Here is a 21,912-nt window from a genome sequence, read left to right as displayed (position 1 = left end):
GGTTACCCGACGGAAAGATATTGATAACGATATAGCTTATCTTTTTATTCGGGGGCCGATATTCGTGCTGATGAGTACTTTTTGTGCACTAGTATGGCGATAGTAGATGTTATGTAATTCATAAATTATAACAATAAATACAGCCTGTGCGGAAATTCGACCTCAATCAGATAAGTCTACTACTAATGAGCCAGTTTAGTCATAGCTTGAGAAGAAAAAATGGAGATTTTGGTAAGTTACTTACTTCGATATTCGTGCTGGTGGGTACTTTAAATTTTTAAATAAGTTCTTTGTAATAACTCTACGTGAGAGATACTTCGGATTACGTTTTTATGCGACGGCTTTGCTGTAGAATTCTCCAATCAGCCTGACCACAGAAAACAGATATACAGGCTCGCATACGGACTGTGTGTAAATTTTGCTCATTCAGCGTTGCAAATGTCACCGCGATAGACACTATTTTGGGGGAGTATTTACATCACGACACTATTTGGATGCTACATTCACTTCACACAAAGTTTCAGTTTATTTTTGTGAAAATAACCAGTTTCTTTCTCAACTATTTGTGCTTTAATCTTTGTTAGAACCTAGACCCGTCTTGAACTAGTTTGATTATGGGGAAAACAGATTGGAAATTTGACATGCGAATGAAATTATGTAATGAAAACTGCGAAAATGTTACCGCAGAGACGGGACTCGAACCCGTAGCTAACTCCTAACTGGGGAAATTGTTTTACCAACTAAACTCCCTGTATATGAAAACACATGGAGAGATAGCCCAGTTGATTAGAAGAACCAAGCATGCTTTGCTGTACTTGGTCACCACGGCATACCCAAGTAGCAATTAGAACTTGTTAAAATTGGCATGTTTCACAATTGCTACAAAACGGTTATTTTTGTTGGATATGTTAGACAAATGAATTCACGTGTTTTTGTAACAAATGTGAAAATCATTCATATTACTGCTTGTGAAACCAACTCAAAAACCTGATAGGATTATGTTCCAGATCGGGTTTACTACCTGACTGTACAATATGTTCATTTGAACAGTTTCATATCCAGTTTTCTCTTAACATTATTACTGCTGTGAAGCATATTAAACAAGAAACTTGTTTAACATCATACAAGCAATGTGCGCCTTTTCAATCATACAATCGTTGCGGGAATAGTTAAGAAATAGAATACAAGAAAAATATTTGCTACTTGGGTTCACTAGCAGCCCTATATATACGGAAAAAAATTCAACAAAACACACACCGATCACAAGTCTTTTTTTTTTCGTTAGATACTAATCATGTTTAAGTTTTTTTTTGTTTTATTCCGATTAAGTGTACGTAATCTCATAATTTTTTTCTAATTTTTCAAGCAATTTACTTAGTTCAATTAGCCGGCAGCGCGTTTCCTTCGATTGATCAAAAAGACAGTTGAAATTGCGTATTCATCCAAATGCATGATGCTTGAGAGCAGAATTGCAATTTGTCACGTCGAATGACTTTTTTTTTATTCAATAATATAATGTTTAAGGCACACTGCTTATGTTCTAAGATGCCAAGGGTCGTCGAATGACATTGACAGACTGATTAAACACATCGTCGACTGTAATCTGTACTGTGAATATGATTATCAAATGAGATACTCCGTTGGTCTATGACCAAGTAAAAGTATACTCAAAGACAGGCGACTCTATTTTTTTTCTTTCATTCTTCTATTTCCTATCGAAGTGAAAAAATAAAAGAGAGTACTAACATAAACACAAATTGATAAAGCTCACTATTCTTTGCAAAAAGTCATCGGACTTTAGGTTAATTGGAGTAAATTAATAAATTTAAATATTTCTGCTTTCCGATTATTATTTAGTCACATCGTAATCAAGCAATGAAAGGAGAAATGAAGATAACGTCAATTGCTTCTGCAATCCATGAGCGTTCTGACGAGTGAAATATCCAGAGAATTTTAGAAATCGGTGAAGGACCGATGTTAGTAGTGTGACAAAATGATCAAAATTTATCACTCATCTATATCCGATCACGAATAAATACACGAAAATAACAAATCGCGAGGAAGTCATTTATATTTGTGTTCTGATGTGAAGTAGTTGTCAGTGTGGCTTCTTCTAACCAAAACAGGATTTCAAAAATCAAAATGATTGAAATTGCGAAAGTAAACATTTGCCTAAAAATACATCCCAGGGGTTGAAATCGAACCAAGCAACTATTTCCACCCATAAAATTGTTGATTTCAATTCTGCAATAATTCAGCTGTTTTTCAAAGAACGGCGAATCTAACATTGACAGCAAATGGAGAAAATCATCGATGAATGTTTCGACTTTGGTTTCAAATCGTGTTTAGAAATTATCGTATATTCTCTGATCAATTTATGATTAGTCGATAAATTGTTAGTTTATTTTCAAAAGGCACGCAAATGTTACCACTTTCCTTCTGTATCCATTGAATAAATCAACATAAAAAGAGTTTCGCCCTTTTTCGATTTGTTTACTTTTATACTTCCTGTGTGAATTATAAAGATACGCCCTTGCGCATTTTTCATGAAATTGACTGGTTTTCGCTACTAAGACAAATCTGTGAGTAGTTTTATTGTCTCTTTTACTATTTCCAGTAATAAAAGGTTCGGTAACTATTTAAAATAAAGAAAATAAATAGTTTCGCCCTTCCTTACCAGCAATTGAAGTATCGCCCTGTTTGTTGGCATGGAACACGGAGGGCGAAACTTGCGTAAACAAATGGAATGACAGTTTCGCCTTTTATAGTTCTTGGTATTACCAAGATTGAGATTTTTGTAGAATACGAATTTTTAGACAAAATTGTAGGATTTTGAAGCATTTATTGGTAGGAGAGAGAACCTCGATTTGTTTACTTTTGTAAGATACGTCCTTCTTTGAAAAACAGCTGAATTATGGTTTCGGCTTTACCGGGTTGTTAAATAAGAACAGTTGTTATATCACAGACTAACAGACAGGACACTCAAATTAGATTTTTCAATCATTTTAACGGTCATTTCGAATATTCCTTTAGTTGGGACAGTACACGCATATGTCATGATGTCGCCACGTTACCCTATCAAAAACATCCTGTCTGTCATATAGACTGTGTTTATTGTTTTCATTTACCAACAGAGTTGCCATTTATACAGAATTACCTGTAATGTATTGATTGGTATACGTCCATGCGAATTTCATGCAGGATACAGTTTTAATACATATTGCCAAAACTATATACATAATTGTGCTACTTCTCATCCTTCAACGCAATACAAAATCGAACTCGTTTTGTTACAATATTTACTTGCTTCTGGTCTACCGCCACTTAATATCGGATGAAAATTACCAACACAATAAAAAATAATCTAGATGAGCAACGTTGAGAAAAATAAATGGTTACCTTCCAACATCGCTAAAAAAGTTAAATATTATGATGAAATCGGGTATCACTGCAAGCAGCTGATCGGTGTTGACAAAGGAGGGAAAACCAACTAGTAAAAAAACTTTCACATTACACAAGGGGTGTACCGATAGTAAATAGTTCGCGCAGTACAATATAGGTGGAACTAGTGCATCACGAAAAATGATTTTTATAAGAATTTACTCATACTGTCATGTCTGTTAGTCTGTGGTGATATACTGCCCGACGTTTCGATCACTGGTAAGGGTCTTTTTCAAGGGAAACTGTAAGTTTATTGGTTATGAAAGATATTACAAAAACATTAGAACTGTGTGTTAACTCACTGTTTTATCGTTACTCATCTAAAAATCGTTTGCACACGAACGGTTGTTTACATAATGTGTGAGTTTAATCACATTTGCTTTCTTATCTTTCATCCAGTGAAGCTGTTTGAGCTTTATTGTATATCTTTACTTCTTGAATAACTTGAATAACTAAGACTTTATGACAACGGTTATTACAGAATGTAAATAATGAATGAATGAGGTGGGGTTATTGGAAAATCTACGAAAGTCTACGAGGTGAGAGGGGAAGGGGGACGTAATTTATGAGCGGTCCTCAAGTAATATTCTTTCAAACGTTTTTATGTGTGTATTCACACTTGTCTGGCACCGTTTCGTGTAGATACCGGCACTGAACAAGACCGAGAGTATTGTCTAGCGACCCTTACACGAAACAATACTATATTGTCAGTCCTTTATGAATACGTCAAAACTATTTCAATGCATACCCACTCAGCAAGTGATTATATATTGTTGGTCGTTGAGCGTTTGTTGAACGACATATTGCACGATATAATCGTTCAGTTTGCTGGAACGATTTGTTATTGTTTTTCTCTTACAAAAATAGTGTGAAAATTAGGTGTCACCTTCATATAGAAAAAAAAATTTCTGTATAAAATGTACAAAACGACGTATGTAACATTGAGAGATTCTCTTTGTTTACTTTCTCTTTTGATTATTGCGGCACTCTTAGCAATCCTTTTCTCCAATCATTTACCGATAATAAAAACTAAAGCTATCATCTTTTAATCTGCAGGAATATTTTGCAATAATCGAAAGAAAAAGTAAACAAAGAGAATCTCTCATTGTTACATACGTCGTTTTGTTGTTATTTTTAATGTCGTTTCCGCTTGAGAAAACTGAAACTGACCCAGGGTAGTTTCGTCAAACAAACACTTTTCACGAAACTGTGTTTATTTCGCACTTAGCAACGGCGGTTTGTGCAAACCTGATATGAAAACCAGGTTCGATTTTCAGTTCAACAACGTTGAAACTAGGTTCAAAACTGGCTTCAAATAAACGGTTTGACAGCAGTTAGAGTGGAAACTGGGTTAGGTTTGGCATCTAGCGAAAACGACATAAATGAAGTACAAGTATTGTACTGGTATGTAGTGTTAGTTTAAAAAAATTAAGAGGAAAAAACTTCGGAAATTCTCCAGTAAAACTAGTCCAACGGAGCTCCAACACCTCATATTAAAAATTGCTCAACAATGGACCTCTGTCTGCCGGGTTTGTTGAACGAAAATAAAAAGGGATTCTGTTCAACCGACGACACGACCAGACACTCCGAAGAAAAATCGGAATAAAAAGTGTTCGTGAGCGATTTACCACCAGTTACCATAAATATAGCGACCCCTTGAAAATGACAAAAACTAACTATTCGAGCAACACTGTTTAAGTTGCTATGCTCTAGTTACCAAGGAGCAACACAATAAATAAACAAACAGTTTGAAATAGTTGTGGAATAATTCCACCGTTTTGAATTTTTGTGTCTTTTCCTCTAATTAAGTGAATTCCGGAGAGATATTAAATAATGTGGATCATCATCAATGAAAATTATGATAAAGTTGAGTGCAGGTGAGTGCTTGAATTTGATTATTAAATATTATTTTTCTATTATTTGCAGTTAACACTCTTTCGCCGCCTTCGAAAATGCTTCTGAAGAAGGAGATACCAAAGATAAACTCAAGATGGAATACTCTATGATTTTTCATATACCATTCAAATAGGACCCCTCGATGAAATCGGTTCACCGTCAGTTGCAGTATACAATTCTCATTTAAAACAAAACAACAAGCGTCGAACCGCTACATGCGTCGTAACTATGACAATTTTTGTTTATGTAGAGTTAATCTTAAATTGCAATGTGATAGAAATCGTAGTTTTTTGCTGCATATCGAGTGGTTTTTGAAACAGGAAAACAAAAATTAATAAGAATTATTGCTAAGATTGCTGTTCAATTTGAAATATTCTTATCTTACGATGCATTAAAGTGAATGGATGTTACAACATATTTTGTGCGGTATGTTTACATATGTTTACTTCTTTCCAAACTTTTATTGTTGCTATGGAATTTTACCGTCACTTTCAAATGCTTATCGACGCTTATTTACGAAGGGTCAACAAAATTACACTATTACTAAGTTCACTGGTTCACGATTACTGGTCCGATATTTTTCGATGGATCGTATGGGACATTGTAATCTTGAGTTTATCTTTGGAGATACAACATCTTTCTAATCATTTCCTAAGAACAGTTATTTGTAAATTTAAACCAGATGGTAGATAAATAGTTTAGATATACATAATTTAGGTTACCAATGCACGGCCACGGCCTCACTGCCCGCCGGTCTTCGTTTCATCGGACCTCGCGGCAGCCGCCTCACCACCAGCAGAACGATGTTATCGTCCCGCGAGCACCCGCGGCTCTTCACCAACAACCACAGCACTGACAGCCACAATCGCCCGAGATTCAGCGCATCACTGTGTGCCATCCGCGGGGGAGGACCCCCCGGGATGTTGACCACGGCACCACCCTCCAACAATACAGCCTCGCCAACCGGAACCCGGCGACCGATCTACACCCATCCGATACAGGACACCACCCTTACGAACCATCCGTCAGCTGATGTCCCACTGGAATGCCGACCAGGACCTCCCCGCGGCCGAAGCGGAAACCGACCAGGACCGAACTACAAGAATACCCCTCATGAAATGTATACAAAATTGTAAATTGTAATGTACCACTGTAAACACCCTACTCCCCCAACATAGCCTTTGCACCCCCCCTCCCCCCCTAAACCTACCCCCCCCCCCCTTCCCAAACTCGATACAAACCCTGTGAACGACCGTAACTAGGTTAAAACCGAGTATGATTAAACGATATAATAATAATAAAATACATAATTTAGTTAATTTCAGATTAATTCAATTCTTTTTTGTGCGATCACTGAACCTCATACCAAACGGATTTGTTCACCTCATTTCTGCCGGAATTACTTTAGGGATCCATTAAACACTTCTAAAGGGCGAGAAACTGGAAAATCTTGAAACAAATCATACACTCTTGCTCATGTGCATTATTAAATAAAACAGTTAGCATTAACTGTATCATCCGAACGGAAAATACGATCGCTCCGTTTATTGTGTAGAATTTTATAAGCTATCACATTTAACCTTTATATACTCAATTTTATATAATACATTCAACCGGTTGCGCAGTTGATTATATCGGTTAAATCGTAGTCTACAGTAAAAGATTTATTCAATACTTTTATTTTAATTTTTTTTTTCAACTGAACTGTTACAGTCATCATATTTAATTAATATAATTATGATGGAATAATTAAAGTCGAAAATTGTACTTGAACATTTTTTCTGTCATCTATTTATTCATAAACTTTATTCACACATTCGATAAACTGTTCAATCTGTTGAATATGTATATGAAAATTATGTGTTAAAATATTACATGCAAAGCATAACACCATCAATCTTCATAAACAGCCACGCGCCACCTTCATTTTGAGTACTGTAGAGGCACCAAACAGCTTTGAATGATTGCCAATATCTAGGTCAATGTCATTTTCTGTTTTAATGTATATAACAAACTGTCCTTTATCACATCCAAATACAGATGACACCAACAAGTTAATCAGTGGGTTAATCACAGTTGATTACAAACCTTATGGAGAAAACTAGAAACGAAGAAAACAAACTAAATCAAAATTGTGCAAAAATGACTCAAAACTCTGAAAGAATAAATTTAATACCTGCCAGCGGGCCAACTACATTCAGTGGTTTGGTTTTAAGTGAGAATCTTTTGTTTTTGTTTACATTCCATATGTAGTTACCAAGGCTACTGGTAACTGTTTTTCAAAATCAATAATTTTCCAACTTGTGTTGCCAGTTCCAACATTTTTTCAAGCGATTTCGTTTTGACATTACCAGTTACTGAGGGGTAGTTAGATTTGCGATACAGTTTTGATAGTCGAGTGGCAGGTCGTGTCGTCGGTTCAACGGTCTGTTTCAAAATCGACAAACGAATGTACCGTGTTGGCCTCCAGTTGAATGATTGATTGGACGTTCATTGGACCAACGATCCAACGTATTGGACCAACGAAGGGCCACCGTTGAACGTTTTTTCTAAGGGGGTATGGTCGCAGTATGAATAGATTGAGTTGAATATTTTCAGTGTTAATGTGCTAATCAAAAAACGATAAGTTAGTTGTCATTGTGTTCTCAATTTAAAAACAAAACAAAAAGTATCAAGCATTTACCGGCTATTTTCTTACAATACTGTTTAAAACATAGAAGTAATCTTGACTATAATTTTTTTTTTCAATCGGCCAAACAAAATCTTAACATGACTACCTGGTTACCATTGGAATCTAATCCGGAGGTGATTTGAGCAAATTGTAGACATTTGAAATCGAATAAAAATTTTCTTTAAGGTATTGAACAATTATCTGGGAAAACTGGGTGTGTCGCCGTTGTGGAATATCGTAGACATCTACGGTGTGGATGACGAGCTCTTAGCATTCGTTCCTTCTCCGCTAAAATCGTTAATTTTTTTGTTCCCATGCTCTGATGTCGTGAGTAAATGTTAAATGCTATATAAAGATGTAAAAAAATATTATTTTTAGTACGAGGAATTCCGTGCGAAAGAAGACGAAGAATTGAAAGCGAAAAACATCGAACATCCAAAAAAGTTATTTTACACTCGTCAATATGTGCATAATGCATGTGGAACTATTGCTCTAGTGCATGCTATACTGAACAATCCTGATATTGAGCTAGAGGAGGGTGGTGTGCTTAAGAAGTATTACGATGCTACTAAAGACAAAACTCCCGAAGAGCGAGGAAAGGTACTAGAGCATGATGCTGGGTTTATCGAATCACACGAAAGTGTTGCGAACGAAGGCCAAACACCGGCTCCTGATATTAACATTAAAGTTTTTCATCACTTCGTTGCATTTGTTCATTTTGATGGAAAACTATACGAATTAGATGGAAGGAAAAATTTTCCCGTCATTCACGGTGAAACCAATCCAGAGAATTTGTTGCAAGATGCTATCGCAGTATGCAAAAAGTACATTGCTCGTGATCCAAACGAAGTACGTTTTTCATTGTTGGGGTTAGTACCTACTCAATAAAGGAATCGACATTTATTATCATCTATGTGAAATAGTGACCTCAGGAGAGATTTCTGATATGAATTTAATCACTATCCATAACAATTGAGCATATGTGATCAATACCGAAACAATAAGTCTGCTTTGGAGCGATGTGTTTACGAATAAACTCAAATTTGAATTGAAGCGTTTTTTTCTAACTGGTTCAAATTTTAAAGAAATGATCATAAACATTCGAAAAAACTGATCATAAACATTCGAAAAATCTTTAATAATCCAATCGGTGCGATATTTTTTTTATCGATACACATGTTTTCTGCTTTAATAATTGTGTTTCTCTCAAAATTTGTGAAGTCGTGCTAAAAAATAATCGAGCGAACTAACTATGCTGAAGAGTACTTGAATCTTTCAATCACTCAGAGGTTTCTATGCCCGGTGAAAAATGAACGGTGGCCCTACTGAAAAATGGGTGGCCAACACGTTTCCTGATGAAAACAAAACAATATGTAAAAGCGATTCACACGCAGCATCAAGCGGCTATCACCTTATTGGAACGATTACGGAACAACGACATTAATTGTAAGCAATTCATATGAAAGGACACTACGTCAAGTTCACGGAACTTTTTAACGTCGGATACGTGAGCAATATTCGGCTAAATAAAATTAATAAACCAATCTGGACGTCGACCGAAGTTGATTGATCGTCTGAACTGTGTTTAATGCATTCGTTTCCTGATGAAAACAAACCAATCTCATTTGCATTTGTGGTTGTAAGTGAGCTGTCAGAGAGCCTAATTGGGATATGGCGAAAAACTCGACATCTCCGTGAATAGTTGACGGATGCTTACAATCTACGAATCATTTGATTCGTATCACAATAAGGTATCTAAATTTTTTACAAATTTTATTTTTCAAGGTTAACTGTGACAAATATCGTCAAAAAAACCAAATTTTGAGAAAAAAAATGGTATAACTCGGAAAGTAATTATCAGATAAAAAAAACAATACTGTACATACCACAGATTAACAGATAGGACACTCAAATTTAATAGGGACAGTACTCGCATATGTCATGATGGCACCTCGCTACCCTATTAAAAACATCCTGTCTGTCATCTAGACTGTGTTTATTTCATCATTCACCAACAGAGTTGCCATTCATACAGAATTACCTGCAAGGTATTGATCTGTATATTTTCAGGCGAATTTAATGCAGGATACAGATTTAATACATATTGCCAAAACTATATACAGAATTGTGCCTACTTCTCATCCGCAATACAAAATCGAACCCGTTGTGATACAATATTTACTTGCTTCTGGTCTACCGCCACTTAATCACAGACTAACAGACAGGACACTCAAATTAGATTCTTCAATCATTTTAACGGTCATTTCGAATATTCCTTTATTTGGGACAGTACTCACATGTGTCATGATGGCGCCACGTTACCCTATTAAAAACATCCTGTCTGTCATCTAGACTGTGTTTTTTTTCATTTATCAACAGAGTTGCCATTCATACAGAATTACCTGTAATGTATTGAGTTGTATACGTCCATGCGAATTTCATGCAGGATACAGATTAAATACGTATTGTCAAAACTATATACATAATTGTGCCTACTTCTCATCCTCCAACGCAATACAAAATCGAACACGTTTTGTTACAATATTTACTAGCTTCTGGTCTGCCGACACTTAATTTCGGGTGAAAACTACCAACACAATAAAAAATAGTCTATAGATGAACAACGTTGAGTCAAATAAATGCTTGCCTTCCAACATATCGAAAAAGTTAAATATATTATCAACGTAATCCAATAATTTATGATGACGATTCATTTTCAAATAGTTTGATGAAATCCGGCATCCCTGCAAGCAGCTGATCGGTGTTGACAAACGAGGGGAAACTAACTAGTAAAAAAACTTTTACATAACACAAGGGCTGTACAGATAGTAAATAGTTCGCGCAGTACAATATAGGTGGAACTAGTGCATCACGAAAAATTATTTTTATAAGAATTTACTCATACTGTCATGTCTGTTAGTCTGTGCTTTGATTGCTGATATCTATTTGTACTATTGAATAAATGATAAAAATGTTGCAAATCACTACTGCCGATATGAAAATTTCCGAAAGAATCCTCCTTGTCTTGGTTCCATTTTTCATTGGCAGGTGTCGCTATCGGTAAATCAGCTTCGCGACAATGTGCCAATTGGCGCATTGTCGCAAAGCTGAATTACCGGTAGTGACACCCTCAAATGAAATATGGAACCAAGAAAAGACTATTTTTTTATGTAAACTACGATTAAACATGAAAAATCCTCAGAAAAGTGTGAAATTAGGTAAGGTTAGTTTTTTTCGGATCAATATTTTTTTAAACAGAAAACAGTGCAGTGTTGATTTTTCGAGTACTAGCATGTTTAGCGATCGTGTATCATTTATCTTGAATACTTTATTGGGTATATCCGGCCATTTGAAAAATGGTATTGAACCAAATATAAGCTTAATTCTAAATAAACGTTAGTTTTCGCACAAAAATTAAAATCAACATTACCATCAGAGTAAAAACTTTTTCTTCAACTTCTACTATGGTATTTCAAATGAATTTGCCCGTTTTTATAAGAAATCGTTTAAAAGGTGGAGTAATTAAAAATTTTACTGCCGAGCTCTTGCTGAAAGTATCATCTCTAAACAAGCAGCGTCTCTACATTTCATTTTTGCGTTATTGTGCCATTCATCCGCCGAATCACGATCAGTTGCTGTAACCGAGAATAAAGCTTTATTTCATATTTACCAAGACGGGAATTCTCAATAGCTACATATCCGAAAACACCACATATTAGCTGTGAAATAGAATTTTGAGCCATGTTTTGTTTCGATGTTTACTTGTGTTGATTTCGGCGTCATACTTAGGCTGTGAACCATACTTAGGCTGTGAAATGGTTCACAGCCTTAATTTCGTGAGAAAATTACACGGACGCAAAAAAGCTATTGAAATCCATTAGAAACACTTATGATATTTCGCTGCAATGTTCCCATATGGAAATCATAAGTCAATCCAATTCCAAACAATTTCTGAAAGAACTGGATATTTTGAATCTAACGAATTTCTTCATCTCCACAGGCAATCAACTCTATCAATTGTAATTTCGAATTATGAAAAAGTGTTTCGCACGCTTCACATGATGCTCTTTGCACAAAGTTTCGAAACAAAACAACGGTGTCTTCATTTCCCATTTTTATGGTTTGACTGTTCTTATAAGAAATGACATTTTCACAAGGTAGACTGTTATAAAAATCATAAATTGTGTTTTAAGTAATGCATATGTCATTGATATGAATTTTATAAGTCATGCTTATAAAGTTCATATGTGTGCTTACTGAATGCATTAGTCTTCAATGAAATCGAAATTGTGCTGGTTCATAAGTCACAACTTATGAAATTATTAAGTTTATTTTCTTCGGTGTACAAGTACAGCCAAAACCGCCCTATCTCGCTACCAGTGTTAATTCTACATCGTGATTTGATGTCAGCGCTGCCAACTATACCGATTTATCGGTATTTATACCGATATTTGGACTCGATATAGGTAGAGTGACTATTGTGCATGCAGATAAAAATCGGAAGCGACGTCTCTCTCGCCTGATTATGTTACTCCAGCGAAGTTCACCGTGCCCCAATGGTATGTAGACTGCCATGCGATATATTAATCATTCATAATTGCACGAAAATTCACTCCCTTGTAACGTTCAGTGTCAAACCCATTGATTCCCAAACATACATTATCAACTTTAAGCGCATACAGAAAGTAATATTCCATCGTTATGTGCTTCGGTAGTGGAGGCAAGACAATGTATTCATTTATGTCGAAGCACGTGGTTCATAAACAAGACAACAAAATATGTATAAAGTAACATGATTCTATCAGTTGATGTATAGGAAATGATGGCAGTTCAATTGACGTCGCTCGGCAACGTCGCTGCGCTGGACTGTCCAGCGAATTGCAGATTAGTGCTGCAGCGACAATATAATCAGAGTGGCGACAGCTGTTCGTTTGGAATGATAACTACCAGTTCCAAACGAGCAAACGACCTGTCAAATCAATGTAAAGCTAATGGAATGTTTTTAATTGTTGCCAGCATTACGGATGAGATGTCGTCACTCTGGTTATAGGCACTCTAGATATAGGTAGTGTGACTATAATCAGAGTGGCGACAGCTGTTCGTTTGGAATGACAGCTACCAGTTCCAAACGAGCAAACGACCTGTCAATTCAATGTAAAGCTAATGGAATGTTTTTAATTGTTGCCGGATGAGATGTCGTCACTCTGGTTATAGGCACTCTAGATATAGGAATACAGATATGCTCTCTCAAAATACCGATATTTCAATTTTCATACAGATAAATACCAATTTTCAGCTTTTGTGTTCGGTTCCATAGGGTAAACAACCGGGTTGAGTGACTTTTTTTTACTCGCAAAATCAGTTTCCTCATTAAATCGATGTTTGATTTTTCGAGATAGATTTATTGTACTGATACATTTTTCCGCTAAAACGAAACTTGAGACGAGTTAAATGAGATTGAAATATGGGTTTTTTTGGTAGTGAGAAAGCAATGTTACTGGCAATAACATTTTCTATTATTAGTATTATTAGTATGAATAATATATACTTATTGCCTTTCATGTGTTCTTTCAATTGAAAAAAATAAAACCATGATGCTAAAAATGTACAACACCGGTACTGCCAATCTTGTATGGCAAGAATCGGACAGAAACGGGTTGTTGCATTGTTGCAAGACTTTTGTCGGAACTCTGGCAGAATTCCGGCAAAAATGGCTGACAGACATAGCCAGCCTGGAGGGAAATCTGCCCGCCGCGTATAAGTGGGAAAATTTCTCGACAAGCACGCAGAGAAAAAAATTGTAAAAATAACCAAATTTGGGTTTCACCCAATGAATATTTTTGTTGAAATAGTGACAAAAGAAAATCTGTATTGATATTGTAAATATTGCTACTTGAAACTACAAAACATGATCGTCGGTGGATTTGTTTTTTTCAATCAATAGTTTGATAAAAAAATAACAAATCTTTTACTTGTGCGTTCCTGTCAATCTCTTGACAAACAATTTCATAGTGAATTCAATTAAAAAATAGTTTAAAATGAAACGAACTCTAGTCAAAATCAATAATTGTAACGCTTTAAAATAACAAAACCATTTTGTTGAAATAAATTTCCTTGAAATTTGTTATTTCAACTAACGCTTTTGATTGTTGAAACCATATATTTTTGTTTGATTTCAGGAATAGATTGATTTCTTTCAAACTAATTTACAAAGTAATCTTTGATGCTATTTTTAATTATTGTTTTAAATTTCCTAATATATACTTACTCTTACTCTTTCAGTCGTAGACCACGCGGGTCTCTGCTGTATACAGGAGGCGTCTCCATTCAACTCGGTTCATTGCTGTTCGCCGCCAGCCTCGGTAGCTGCGAAGGGTCCGCAGGTCGTCCTCAATTTGATCGATCCATCTTGCCCGCTGTGCGCCTCTTCTTCTTATACCGGTCGGATCATTGTCGAGGATCATTTTAACCGGGTTGTTCTCCGACATTCTAACAACATGCCCGGCCCACCGTAACCGCCCGACCTTGGCCGTTTGGACGAGGGTTGGTCCTCCCAGCAACTGGTGCAGTTCATGGTTCATTCGCCTTCTCCACGTACCGTCTTCCATCCGCACTCCGCCGAAGATGGTTCGCAACACCTTCCGTTCAAAAACACCTAGTGCGCGTTGATCCTCCGCAAGCATTGTCCAGGACTCGTGCCCGTAGAGGATAACCGGTCTAATCAGCGCTTGTAGATAGTTAACTTCGTACGACGGCGAATTTTGCTCGATCGAAGCGTCCTGCGCAGTCCAAAGTAAGCACGATTTCCTGACAATATGCGTCTCTGAATTTCTCTGCTGGTGTCATTATCGGCAGTCACCAGTGAGCCCAAGTACACGAGCTCGTCGACCATTTCGATTTCATAACCACCAATCAGAACTCGTAATGGGTGGCTGACGTTATCTTCTCTCGAGCCCCTGCCTTTCATGTACTTTGTCTTTGACACATTGATGTCTAATCCGATCCGCTTGGCCTCAGCTTTTAGTCCGATGTACGTATCTTCCATCTTCTCAAAGTTGCGTGCTATAATATCAATATCATCAGCGAAACCAAGTAGCTGGACGGACTTTCTGAAAATCGTGCCACTCGTGTCTATCCTCGCTCTTCTTATCACACCCTCCAAAGCAATGTTGAATAGCAGACACGAAAGGCCATCACCTTGCCGTAGCCCTCTGCGAGTTTCGAAGGAACTCGAGTTTATCCCCGATACTCGAACAACGCACATCACTCGATCCATCGTAGCCTTGACCAATCGTATCAGTTTGTCCGGGAATCCGTAGTCGTGCATGATTTTCCATAGCTGTTCTCGATCGATTGTGTCGTAGGCTGATTTGAAATCGATGAATAAGTGATGTGTGGGCACATTGTATTCGCGGCACTTTTGCAACACCTGGCGGATGGCGAACACTTGGTTCGTGGTAGCGCGTTTGCCCATAAATCCTGCCTGATATTGTCCCACGAATTCGTTTGCAATCGGTGAAAGTCGACGGCATAAGATTTGGGAGAGTACCTTGTAGGCGGCGTTCAGCAGAGTTATCGCGCGGTAATTGCAGCAATCCAGCTTATCGCCCTTTTTGTAGATGGGACACACGATTCCTTCCATCCATTCCTCCGGTAAAATCTCGTCCTCCCAGATCTTGGTAACGACCCAGTGCAGTGCTTTCACTAGTGCATTACCACCGTGTTTTAGTAGCTCGCTTGGTAGTTGGTCAACGCCAGCGGCCTTATTATTTTTCAACCGGCTTACCACCTTCTCCACTTCTTGGAGGTCTGGGACCGGCAGTCTATCGTCCTCCGCACGCGTTCCCAAGTTCGTTACCGCGCCGCTACTTTCGTATTCCGCCACACCGCCATTGAGGTGCTCGTCGAAATACTGCCGCCACCTCTCGATCACCTCACAGTCGTTCGTGAGAAGATCCCCGTTGGTGTCCTTGCACATATCGGCCTGTGGCACATGGCCTCTGCGCGAACGGTTCACCTTCTCGTAGAACTTCCTTGTGTCATTAGCACGGAACAGCTGTTCCATCGCTTCGCGATCTCGGTCTTCCTGTTGGCGCTTTTTTCTACGGGATACCGAGTTTAGTCTGTTCCGCGCCTGTCTGTATCGCTCCTCGTTTGCTCTCGTCCGGTGTTGCAGCTTGCTCGCCCAAGCTGCATTCTTCTCGGCCACTAACTGTTCACATTCGTCGTCGAACCAGTCGTTCCTCACGTTCGGAGCCGCCGTACCTAGCATTGCTGATGCAGTGCTACCTATGGCAGAACGGATGTCTCTCCAGCCATCTTCAAGAGTAGCTGCACCAAGCTGCTCTTCCGTTGGTAGTGCCACTGCCAACTGCTGCGCGTAATCTTGAGCTACTCCGGAGCTGCGCGGTGTTAAACCGCGACGTTCGGTTTCGACGTTTAGTAGCCACCGTGGAAAGTTTTGAGCGCATGCTTACAGCAACCAAGTAGTGGTCCGAATCTATATTCGCACTGCGGTAGGTGCGAACATTGTTGATGTCCGAGAAAAATTTTCCGTCGATCAAAACGTGGTCGATTTGGTTTTCGGTCTGTTGGTCAGGTGATCTCCAGGTGGCTTTGTGGATATCCTTGCGGGGAAAGAAGGTGCTTCTGACTACCATTCCTCGGGAGGCCGCAAAGTTGACACACCGTTGGCCGTTGTTATTCGATGCGGCATGCAGGCTGTTCGGCCCGATTACCGGTCGGTACATTGCCTCCCTTCCTACCTGGGCATTCATGTCCCCGATGACAGTTTTTACGTCTCTGCGTGGGTAGCCATCATAGGCTTGTTCCAGCTGCACGTAGAACGCTTCTTTCTCGTCCTCGGGTCTCCCTTCATGTGGGCAGTGCACGTTGATGATGCTGTAATTGAAAAAACGGCCTTTAATTCTCAACTTACACATCCTAGCGTTGATCGGCTGCCACCCAATCACTCGCTGACGCATCTTGCCCAGCACTATAAAGCCAGTTCCCAGCTCGTTCGTTGTGCCACAGCTTTGGTAGAAGGTAGCCGCTCGATGCCCGCTTTTCCACACCTTCTGTCCCATCCAACAAAGCTCCTGCAGCGCTACGACGTCGAAGCTGCGAGGATTTAGTTCGTCGTTTATTATCCTGTCGCAGCCTGCGAAACCTAGCGACTTGCAGTTCCATGTTCCAAGTTTCCAATCGTAGTCCTTTTTTCGTTGAGTGGGTCTATGCCGATTATTCCGGGTCGTATTCTCTCCTGTATCATTCGTAATAGGTGTTTTACGGGCGGCTTATTAGGCCTGCGCCAACCCCCTGTCTCGCCGGAGGATCATCGTGCTTGTCCTGTTTAACGTCCCAACTAGCACTAGGACGATCCCGTTGGTGGGGTTGCCACCTTGGATTTAGCTGGACGGGATACAACATTTCATACTCAGCCGCTGGATACCAGAACAGACGCTGTTTGAAGCCGCTCCTAACATGGAGTACAGACGCTCCGACATCCTCTAAAGATATATATATATATATATATATATATATATATATATATATATATATATATATATATATATATATATATATATATATATATATATATATATATATATATATATATATATATATATATATATATATATATATATATATATATATATATATATATATGTATTAAATTTTGCATTTTTTTCAAAACTTCTAGCCGTTTTGTCGCTAGACGATCGAATTATTTACATACCACAATTAAGCCCTGATTTTGTAATTTTTATAGCATCCAACGGTGTTCCATCAGTCAAAATAGAGATCCTGCATGAAATATTTTTTCTAAAAAATATTCTTTTGTTACACAATGTTATGCAATTTTCAAAATATTCCCAGTTATCGACACATACGCTTGAATGATTGAAAACCCCCAGGAAATTAAAGAAGCAGATAATCGTTACTTATAAAACTTGTAAAAAACTTTATCCGCGGGAGATAAAAAAAATGCCCTAGATAATTCTCGCGGGACAAAAAATGCTCTTGTTTATTAGAAATAAGACTGCTACGGTTCATTTAAACAGTAAACTTAGTTCTATCAGTACAAAAATAAGATCATAGATAAATTGAACCTATTTATTTCTTAAAATAAATATACAACAGGATTGTGTCAACACGGATATATCGATAACGTCAATTCAACTTTGGTTGACATGTAATGAATAGTTAGTTTATTTCAACAACAAAAATCATCAGGAGCAAATAAATGTTTGGTTTGGTTAAACCAAAGTTTAGATTCAAACCAAGCAGTAAACATTTTTTATATTTAAGAGAGAATTGGTTCAAAACAATCATATTCTAGCTTGAAATGAACATAAATCATATTAAAAATAGTGCTAACTGTTTTGTTATTTTAAACATGCTCCATTTCTCTGCGTGAGGTATGCTTATCGGTTGCACGCTCGTTAAAAATCTTTGTGAACGAAGTAGTTGGATACTCAAAAGGTTTGCTCTATACATTCCGATATAATATATCCAAGCCAAAAAAATAAAAGTTGCAAGTTTGAATTTCGGTATGATTTGATCACAGACTAACAGACATGACAGTATGAGTAAATTCTTATAAAAATAATGTTTTCGTGATGCACTAGTTCCATCTATATTGTACTGCGCGAACTATTTACTATCGGTACACCCCTTCTGGTATGTGAAAGTTTTTTCACTAGTTGGTTTCCCCTCGTTTGTCAACACCGATCAGCTGCTTGCAGGGAATCCATGATTTCATCAAAATATTTGAAAATGAATCGTCACAATAAATTATTGGATTACGTTGATAATATATTTAACCTTTTCGCGATGTTGGAAGGTAACCATCTTCAACCGTTATTCATATAGACTATTTTTTATTGTGTTGGTAGTTTTCACCCGAAATTAAGTGGCGTCAGACCAGAAGCAAGTAAATATTGTAACAAAACGGGTTCGATTTTGTATTGCGTTGGAGGATGAAAAGTAGGCACAATTATGTATATAGTTTTGGCAATATGTATTAAATCTGTATCCTGCATGAAATTCGCATGGACGTATAAAATCAATACATTACTGGTAATTCTGTATGAATGGCAACTCTGTTGATAAATAAAAAAAAATAAAAATTTGATAGGGTAGCGTGGCGCCATCATGACACATGTGAGTACTGTCCCAAATAAAGGAATATTCGAAATGACCGTTAAAATGATTGAAGAATCTAATTTGAAAGTCCTGTCTGTTAGTCTGTGATCAAAGTGCACTCAGAGTCAGGGCTTGTATTGTGAATCCTCAAACGAACGAAGCAACAAAAAATATCTGCTGTGAACACTTTGCTTGACATAGCTGAATGAGAGACCTATATTAGAGAGAAACTGGATGCGTGAGAGTATATGCTACTGAGCAGACCAATTCCCCTTGCCAAGTAAATTGTCTGTGCTCTCATTCTCAGTTAACACATGAACTAAGCAATCCATGACAATGTAATGAAATGAAGGGTTCACTCTCGTTTGTATTGTACGAGAAAGAAGACCATGCCTCACGGTGTGCTACAAGACGCGAAGCAACGTCATATAGGCAATGTTTACGGTTTATTTTTAAAAAGTAGGTTTACAGAAATCATTTTTAACATAATGTTCGCATTCCAAGACCAAATTTGATCACATTTCAAACAGACTTTAAACATTTTATAGCAGAAATTTTGCATTTGAGCCCATTTCAAAACGATCCATTTGTTTCTTGGCAGTTTACACTGTGTACATATCCTAGAAACACTAAAAGCAATGTTCTTTAAATTAATATTCATCGGAACTAAAAGTTATGAAACTAGTTTCCTCATAGGCATCTACAATATGAGAACCATTCATCAAATGCTAACCTCATGAAGCATAGGTCTCAGCAAGCGGGCATATTCATGAACTAATAAACGAACGAAGCAGCTCTCCTGGCTTGGGTTGCGCTGTGAATTCTACCTGACATACGAATGTGTGTGAATAGCACAGATAGTGAAACCCTTTCGTTCATATTCGTTGCTTCAATATGCAAGCCCTGCTCAGAGTAGAAGAAAATCGATTTCAAAGTGATTACTACTACTTTTTTTAGTGTAAACTACGATTAAACATGGAAAATCTTCAGAAATGTGTGAAATTGGGTAAGGTTAGGTTGTTTCGGATCAACATTTTTTTAAACAGAAACCAGTGTCATGTTGATTTCTCGAGTACTAGAATGTATAGCGATAGAGTACTATTTAATTTTGGATACTTTATTTGTTATTTCCAGGCATTTGAAAAATGGCATCAAACTAAGTTTAATGCTCTATTCTGAATGAACGGTAGTTTTTACACAATGAACGTTTTCATAGAAAAAAATTAGAGGGTTGTATTCAAGACACGACCGAGCACAATAACATTAAAAATGAAACGTTTCTAGGGTCTTCATAATTAATACAAAAATAAAGATGATAATGATGATGATACACTAGACTAAAAACATATTCAATTGACTAATTACAAACTTGCTCTAGTTTAAGCGCTGAGATTGTTAGCGAATGATAAAATTGACAATTAGAATCTTTCTTGATTATTGATTCTATTCAATTTTGATCCCTTTCCACAAATTTTTACACTGTTAAGTTTTTGAATAACGTCCTTTAACTAGAAGTCAATTATGATGAATTCAAAGTTACTCGAAAGCTCAATTTTAGATACAAACAACCTAAACATTTAAACCTGAACAAATAAAACTTTTATTTTATGATAATAATTTTCGAGAAACGTACAAACTTATTAATTTTATAAACAGTTAATCGATCCAAGAAAAGATTTTATTTGTTTTAACGAAAGATGTTGTACCGGTACACTCAGTAATAGCGTAATTTTATTAATCCTTCTTCAAAATCGTCAATAATCTTCGGAAAATGTCGGTAAATAATATGGCAACAATACGAGGAAGAAAGCATGTGAAACAGTCCGCATAAAATATTTAGTTACTTACATTGATTTTCGCTTTGGCATATTAGGAATATACGGAATGGATACGCAACAAAATTCCGAAATTTTGTTAATATTGTAACTTGATGTTATTAACATATGAATGAACATTGTTATAGTTACAACGCGTGTAGTCATCAGACGTTTATTGTTTTGCAGCAAATAATAATTAAACTGAAACTGGCGGTTAACCAAATTCTACGAGGGTTCCTATTCAAAGGATACATGTAAAACCGCAGGTAAACTTACTTTGAGTTTATCTTTGATAGTATATGATATTGCATCTAATTGAACTGTATATGTGAGCCTGTGGAACTCATTTATACTACTAAACCGAGGAGGCCGCTTTTAGATAAGTTTCAGAATTTAATTTTGAATCTTTCGAAGCGTTCAATTCCTGGTGGGACAACAACTTCTGCAGTAACATTGTCACGTTTTGTTCGTATGGGAATTGAAAACACCGATCCATCAACAAATTAAAACATTTTTAGACAAATTAAAATATTTTTAAGCTTACAATATTGAAGCTTTGGAATAATTTAAATTAGGAAAATCCATTAACAAATCATCGAGCAACAAGCGCTGCAAATTAGATCCGCAAAAAATCTATCGCCGATAATTCTAAATTGGCCTGATAGTTACCAGAGAATTAAAATGAAATACTCAATTCAAACCAATTTTTCAATGGTATGCAATTGAAATATTCAAATAACGTCATCTCATAAGTTTAAGTTAAATGTTTCCGAATCGATTGGTTGTTGAATTATATAAACCCATCAACAAATGACTGAGTTATAAGCGTTCAAAATTATGACAGAAAAATGTTACGCGATTAGTTTTGCATGTTTTAAATTGACACCCAGCCTCGGGAAGCGAAGTGTAAGGCATTTTTAATGGCAAAATCGACCAAAA

The 21,912-nt window shown here is 37.1% G+C and overlaps 2 protein-coding genes across 2 annotated transcripts; both read left to right on the top strand.

Moving 5' to 3' along the window:
* The first annotated feature begins 5,075 nt into the window (after positions 1 to 5,075).
* On the top strand, positions 5,076 to 6,494 carry LOC131438649 (uncharacterized). The gene is made up of 2 exons (XM_058608802.1): positions 5,076 to 5,318; positions 6,055 to 6,494. The coding sequence occupies exons 1-2, from the start codon at positions 5,291 to 5,293 to the stop codon at positions 6,471 to 6,473; spliced, it is 447 nt and encodes a 148-aa protein (XP_058464785.1). The 5' UTR covers positions 5,076 to 5,290; the 3' UTR covers positions 6,474 to 6,494.
* Positions 6,495 to 7,991: 1,497 nt separating this feature from the next.
* On the top strand, positions 7,992 to 9,061 carry LOC131438648 (ubiquitin carboxyl-terminal hydrolase). The gene is made up of 3 exons (XM_058608801.1): positions 7,992 to 8,142; positions 8,195 to 8,335; positions 8,387 to 9,061. Exons 1-3 carry the CDS (start codon positions 8,107 to 8,109, stop codon positions 8,894 to 8,896), a joined length of 687 nt encoding a protein of 228 aa, XP_058464784.1. The 5' UTR covers positions 7,992 to 8,106; the 3' UTR covers positions 8,897 to 9,061.
* The last annotated feature ends 12,851 nt before the right edge of the window (positions 9,062 to 21,912 follow it).

The sequence above is a fragment of the Malaya genurostris genome, chromosome 3 (genome assembly GCF_030247185.1).
Source record: "Malaya genurostris strain Urasoe2022 chromosome 3, Malgen_1.1, whole genome shotgun sequence".
Taxonomy (NCBI): Eukaryota; Metazoa; Arthropoda; class Insecta; order Diptera; family Culicidae; genus Malaya; species Malaya genurostris.
This window is presented reverse-complemented; position numbering and strand designations above follow the sequence as displayed.

What these genes read in the sequence shown, in the direction of transcription:
- LOC131438649 (XM_058608802.1), top strand. Translation starts at nt 5,291, where the DNA reads ATGAAAATTATGATAAAGTTGAGTGCAG. An exon ending in TATGATAAAGTTGAGTGCAG is followed by an intron (nt 5,319 to 6,054) that starts GTGAGTGCTTGA and finishes TACATAATTTAG; the next exon opens with GTTACCAATGCACGGCCACG.
- LOC131438648 (XM_058608801.1), top strand. Translation starts at nt 8,107, where the DNA reads ATGACTACCTGGTTACCATTGGAATCTAATCCGGAG. An exon ending in CATTGGAATCTAATCCGGAG is followed by an intron (nt 8,143 to 8,194) that starts GTGATTTGAGCA and finishes ATTTTCTTTAAG; the next exon opens with GTATTGAACAATTATCTGGG. An exon ending in TGTTCCCATGCTCTGATGTC is followed by an intron (nt 8,336 to 8,386) that starts GTGAGTAAATGT and finishes TATTATTTTTAG; the next exon opens with TACGAGGAATTCCGTGCGAA.